The sequence below is a fragment of the Centruroides sculpturatus genome, unplaced genomic scaffold, assembly GCF_000671375.1.
Source record: "Centruroides sculpturatus isolate CEXI.00-Female unplaced genomic scaffold, Cexi_2.0 scaffold37, whole genome shotgun sequence".
Classification (NCBI taxonomy): domain Eukaryota; kingdom Metazoa; phylum Arthropoda; class Arachnida; order Scorpiones; family Buthidae; genus Centruroides; species Centruroides sculpturatus.
Genome location: NW_019384346.1, coordinates 1 through 6,693, shown reverse-complemented (window position 1 = coordinate 6,693; position 6,693 = coordinate 1). Strand labels below are relative to the sequence as shown.

Sequence of the window (6,693 nt, the reverse complement as noted above, 5' to 3'; positions counted from 1 at the left end):
AATTACCATATATAAACTTTTGCTAATGTGAATTAGCTTTACATTAAAATAAGACTAATATTTATAAATATAAACACATTCATGTAGGAGTGCCCTACTTATGAAATTTCAGACTTGCGAAGAGTTTGACCATATGTCTAACACTTAAATTTTGCCTATTCTTGCTGGTTGTGGAGTGGTATTAAACTCAGTCTTTTAACCAGTAATAATGTGGATTTATTTCTCTCATGCAGCCATTTTTTGTTTTCATGCGAATTATGACTTCCATTGCCACTTGTGAGGTTGTGAAGTTGGAGTAATAGCATTTTTTGCTGTTTGCAATTTTTATAAAATTTTGATTTAATGCTTCAGAAATTCATTTAAAACATAATAATAATCTAGTAGTGGAGATAAATGCATTGTTCTATTACCATGGAAACTAAACCTATCCTTATAAAAGTAAGCACATTAGGTGAAACAAAATCTGTGTTTGAAACACCCTCTACCAAGCAGTAGTAAGTGGATAAATGAACTTAATGTGTTCTAAGTACATTTGAAGGATCAAACACTAACACAACATTCTGTGTAGAAATGTACTTTCTAGATTAGTTTTTGACTTAAACATTTAGATTTACGACAGCACCTTGGGAACCTAACCTGATTGTAAGTAGAGGAGTGCTTGTATTTTTTTAGACTAAACCATTATTACCGTAGCTTCTTAAAAGTGAGAAACATTTAGTTATCACATAAAAAACTTTTGTGATCCTCTGTTAANAATTTTCGCCAGTGCTGTGGCGCTGCAATCTTCGGCTATTTCTCGGGCTACTCAAATATTTTACGTTTTTGATACTAAATTAACATCTGAAGTATAATTTTTTATTTTTTTTATATTTTTCAATAAATTTATTTTGTTTGTACAAAATAAAAAAATAATTTAACGATACAGTAGTCTTCGTTAGGCTTAACATCGACGAAAATTCAACGCGAAGCGACACACAATGGAGAGAAATTTCAACATGGGATAAATTAATATATTTTTTCGTACATGATTCGTTATCCGAAAAATAAGTTTTCCGAACCACCCCAGTCCTCAATTGATTCGGATAAACAACACTCTACTGCATTGAGATTTATAATTTATAAATTGTCTTAATGGCAATTTAAACTATTGCTTCTACAAATACACATTGTAACAATCAACAAAAATACGTAATATTTTAGTAAGTTTTTACTGATGAATTAGTAAATTATTTTGAATTATTTTTATAAACTTACAAATTTATTATGATGACTGAACTTTACTGTTACTACTTGCAATAGTATGTCAATTTCAATACAAGAAATTAATGTAATTAGCTAAAATGTTGAATTAAAAAAAATATGCTAGAATTAAGTTTTTACCAATAAGATTACCATAAGTGACATTAGCATATTGATAAAATATGTTCCGTACACACATCATAAAGAAGTTAATTCATTAAATTATGTTTAAATTAGTGTCTTTGCTGCTGAATCTGTAACTAGTTAGCAAATACTGAGATTCAGTAAGGTGTGTCAAGAATTATTGTGAATAGCTTCTAAGATCTTATTGAGACCATTTCACTAGAACTTATTGAAGAATAAATTCTTGTAGAGAAATAATGAGATGTTTGACTTCTAAAATTTAAACATTACAAAGAAAAATGTGCTGATTTTTGCAAAATAAGTTACTTTGCTGCTGCTGATTATATTAATATTTATTATATAATTATAGGTTCTTATTGAACATATTCAAAATCTTGATCGAGCATATGAATTTGCTGAACGTTGCAATGAACCTGCAGTCTGGAGTTTATTAGCCCAAGCTCAATTGGTTCAAGGAATGGTGAAAGAAGCAATTGATTCATACATTAAAGCTGGTGATCCTTCTTCATACATAGATGTTGTTCAGACAGCACATAGAACTGGTTAGTACTATGATTTTTATACATGTGTGTGTGCTTGTGTGTATCTGGAAAACACTTAAAATTAGAAGATCTTGATAATACATATCATTTAACAAAATCCACAATGATGGATTTGCTTGTACATATCTTACACGATTTTTTATAAATTAAAATTATTAATTGGAGTAGTGGAGTAAATATTATCATGTGTTGTTCAAATTTGGTAAGAAATTGAAGTTTATAGAGGGAAAACAATATTAATAACTTACCAATAATTATTTAGATAACTTACATATTGTATTAATTGAATAACATTACGCTATATAAATTTTTTTAAAACAATTTTCACATTTTTCTACATTGATTACAGAATGTGCTACTGATTGACTGAAGATAAATATTTAAGATCAATATCACTTCATAAAATATTAAATTTTTTTTACATATTCAACATTTTTTTTTAAACTCTGAATTACAATGTAAATTTAATGATACTTGACCTTGCTTACCTAGCTGCTGCTATTAAAAATTTTCAAATTAAATTTGATTACCTTTATCAATACTCTTATGGCATCTCAAATTTTATTAAATAATCATATAATACTTAGTTTGTTTTAATAAAAGTGAAACAAAGTAAAATTCAAAATATTATGAATTATGAAAGTGGAATGAAGTTTCATCCCCATGTTGTTCTGCAAGAGATGGCAACATTAATAAAAAAATAAAATTTCAATATTTACTAAATACTATGCATAGTTATTTTTTAACATACTCTTTCTCAACCTTGATACATTTCTGCCATTATGTCAGTTGGTAAAGTCTGTCATTGAAAAACTCAGGAATTTGCAGTTGAATTCATTGTCATACAGCTGACTTTACTTCATTGTCACATTAAAACGTTTGCCCTTCAAGTGTCTTTAAGCTATGGAAAGAGTTTGAAGCCTCTTGGAGTAAGATCAGGACTATGGTTGAGGATCAAATAAAACCCAGTCTGATCAGTGACAGTGTCAAGCAGCAGTTGTCTCCCTGCAGGTGTGCAGCCTGGTATTTTGCTGAATCAATGTTTGTTGGCATTTTCTCCTCCTCTTGATGCAACTTTTGACTTCATTTATCATTTGAATATAACACTGAATTGACTGTTGTTGTTTTATCCAAAAAAAATCTGGCAACATAACACTGAATATTTCAATGTAGTCAATGTGACCTTTCTTCCAAAACTGTTTGTGAATTTGGATAAATGATACAAAAATGAATCTCAGCATTATTTTCTACATATAGCTGAGGGCCTTGGATGTCATGGACATGTAGTCCTCCAGATTACACAGCAAATTACTTTTTATTGTTGTCTTCTAAATCAGTTGGTCTGGAAGCAAAGATCAAATAGGGGATCTAGGTAGTGTAATTGGCAATGTATCTGCATGGTAAGGAGTTGTGGGTTCAAGTCCTACTCTGGATCCATCTTTCAGAATATTCTAAAATTCTAATTATTAAACAATTAAGTTAATCTTATGCAATTTGGATTAAAGTTAAATTTAAATATCTGTGTATTTAAGTAACCAGTTTATAGCCTAATGATTGATCTGGTTTTATCATTTAGTTATAATTTAGGAAACTTGTTATTTAAAAAGCAAAAGTAAACTACTTTGAGATTTTATCAAATGTTTTTAGTTTAAGGTTGGAAGAAGAAAATTTTGCCATCAAATTTGCTTTGTTGTTAGATTTAATAATGTAAAATCTTGAACTTGCAGAAAGCTGGGAGGACTTGGTTCGATATTTACAAATGGCACGAAAGAAAGCTAGAGAATCATATGTTGAATCTGAACTTATTTATGCTTACGCAAAAACTAATAGACTGGCTGACTTGGAAGAATTTATTTCTGGACCTAATCATGCAGACATTCAAAAGGTATTTTTGTTTAAACTAAAATGATTCTATAATTAAGATAATTATTATCATTTAACTTCAGATTGGTGATCGCTGTTTTGAAGATGGATTATATGAGGCTGCAAAATTACTTTATAATAATGTATCCAATTTTGCTAGATTGGCAATTACTTTGGTTCATTTGAAAGAGTTTCAGGGAGCTGTGGATAGTGCAAGAAAAGCAAATTCTACCCGAACGTGGAAAGAAGTAAGATTTTTGTACTTTTTTATTTTAAAAATTTGTACATTATTCAAAACTTAAATTATATTTATAATAATATTAAGTTAAATATAAAATAGATATCTAATACTAAGGTATTTAAATTGCTTTTGCTAATTGTGAAATTTGAAAGTGCACACTGTTTATAAAAGAAAGCCTTAAATTTTGATGTATTGAAACACTAATTTTTAAATGTTTTGTAGTGAAGTATATGAATTTAAATGAAGATATCTAGGGCAGTGATTCTCAACCTTTTTTTCATATTGGTACAATTTTAATAATTTAAAAATTGGCGGCACACAGTTACTTTGGTAAGTACCGTAGGACAACTGGTGACATCACGAGTGATTTTTAAATGCAGTTGGTTATTTAGATTACATTTTCTAAATATCTTAGTAACTACCGGCAGTTTCAGGTAACACTGGTTACAATTTCCAAACACACCCTAGGAAGGTAGAACCGATTAAACTACTTGTCTCATGTTGCTTATGTATGGGACATTTGCAGTGACAGCACACTTCATAAATCTCGTGGCACAGTGGTTGAGAATCACTGATCTAGGGAGTTATTTGAACATTCATGAAATTAAGGTTTCATTTTTCTTTTGTTCATTATGTAAATTTGGAACTAATGATCTAGTAAATATATACTCAAATTTAATTTTAAAGAATTGCTTTTGTATCAAAACTTTACATACTAAAGAAGTACATATTTTACATCCAAATTTATAATTTTCTTGAATTGTTTAAGCTATCCTGTTAATATTTTTATTCTTAAAATTCATTGTTTTTAAATTATGAATTGTTTGTAAATCTTACTTATAGGTTTGTTTTGCCTGTGTCGATAATGAAGAATTCAGATTAGCCCAAATGTGTGGTCTTCATATTGTTGTTCATGCTGATGAATTAGAAGATTTGATTAATTATTATCAAGATAAAGGTTACTTTGAAGAATTAATTAGCCTTCTTGAAGCTGCATTGGGTCTTGAAAGAGCACACATGGGAATGTTTACAGAATTAGCTATCTTGTATTCCAAATACAAACCATCTAAAATGAAAGAACACTTAGAACTTTTCTGGTCACGAGTGAATATCCCAAAGGTGAGAATCTCAAAAATTTTAAAATACTGTTTCCTATTAGATTGTTTTACAACTTATGTAATGTATTTAAAAATTTTCCAGTTTTTTTTATTTTTACTTAGTATTTTCTAGATTGAAAGTTTACTTTTTCAAAAGTAATTTCTTGAATTTTTTTAAAATTCACTCTAATTACTTTCACTCAACTTTCATTAAAATGATAAACCAAATGATTTACAGGTATTGCGTGCAGCAGAACAAGCTCATTTATGGGCTGAATTGGTATTTTTATATGACAAATATGAGGAATTTGATAATGCTGTAGTAACAATGATCAATCATCCAACCGAAGCATGGCGAGAAGGACACTTTAAAGAAATGATAACAAAAGTTGCAAATATTGAATTATATTATAAGGCAATACAATTTTATTTAGATTATAAACCTATGCTACTGAATGACTTACTTCTGGTGCTGGCACCTCGCATGGATCACACAAGATCAGTTAATTTCTTCACTAAGGTAAATTTTTAATCATTTGAAAAGATTTTTAAAACTAAATTTTTCTTTTTAAGCATTATTTGTAGTTTGTATTTTAACATAACATTTTTATAAAATTCATTACAATTAAACTCATAGAATGCTATGAAATGTAAAAATGAATTGCAATTATAGGATTTTTGAAATTCTTAACAGTATACAATAGGTTGTGTTTTTATGAAGGATTAAATTACTGGAGAATTGGCACACATGAAAGACATGCTTAAGAAATTTCAAGTATACAAAAATTTACTTTTCCTAATTTTACAGATGCATGCATGCAGGCACATGTATATACTATACACGTGCATAATTTGTGTAACTTTTTTATTACAGAAAGAGTAAAACCCACATATATTGATTCATTGTAATAATTCTCTTTTTGCAATTTATAATTATTAGCACTTTTCATTGAGTGGAAGTCTTATTTTAAATGCCTTTAAGCAATAAGATAAAACTGTCCACTTCCTATTCTGACAACTTCCATCTTTTCTAATGTTTAATTTAACTCTTGCCTTGTTGCGAATGTATCCAGCAGATACATGGCATTTTTTATTGACTTTCTCAAAAATAAATAACAGTTGAACTGCAGGCTTTTGTAGTATTCCTCAACTGATATGTTTTGAAGTGATTCCAGCAGTGGTTTTTAAGTTTGATCCTATTTTTAGAGAAATTTTACAAAAACCGTACTTACTACCATCTGCAATAAATTCTCTTGCAGCATGAGAGCACTGTACTCTAGTGATTGAGATTCAATAAAAAAAAAATGTAGAATTTTTATCACATTACTACACATTTAAACTTTTTCTCCTGGTTTCAGTGACAGGACCAATCCCAATTCATTTCAAATAAGCCATTATAGCTTTTTGACAATGTGATTTTCTTGCTTTGGTGTTATCGCCCTGATGTCTTACTATCAGAGCATGATAAGAAATTTAATACTTTCAATTTCGCAACAATTAAAATTTATTATATAGCAATACCATTTAGTAATTGTGATTCAAACATTTATTTGGTAATTTTATTGAT

The 6,693-nt window shown here is 28.8% G+C and overlaps 1 protein-coding gene across 1 annotated transcript; it reads left to right on the top strand.

Annotated features, from left to right (window-relative positions):
- The first annotated feature begins 1,710 nt into the window (after positions 1-1,710).
- On the top strand, positions 1,711-5,673 carry LOC111635801 (clathrin heavy chain-like). The gene is made up of 5 exons (XM_023380896.1): positions 1,711-1,925; positions 3,653-3,810; positions 3,872-4,036; positions 4,873-5,148; positions 5,365-5,673. The coding sequence occupies exons 1-5, from the start codon at positions 1,841-1,843 to the stop codon at positions 5,656-5,658; spliced, it is 978 nt and encodes a 325-aa protein (XP_023236664.1). The 5' UTR covers positions 1,711-1,840; the 3' UTR covers positions 5,659-5,673.
- Positions 5,674-6,693: the final 1,020 nt, after the last annotated feature.

Bases quoted from the DNA above. Each gene is read 5' to 3' on its own strand.
- LOC111635801 (XM_023380896.1), top strand. From the start codon at position 1,841: ATGGTGAAAGAAGCAATTGATTCATACATTAAAGCTGGTGATCCTTCT. The intron at 3,811-3,871 runs GTATTTTTGTTT...ATTTAACTTCAG, and splicing joins ATCATGCAGACATTCAAAAG to ATTGGTGATCGCTGTTTTGA. The intron at 5,149-5,364 runs GTGAGAATCTCA...AATGATTTACAG, and splicing joins CACGAGTGAATATCCCAAAG to GTATTGCGTGCAGCAGAACA.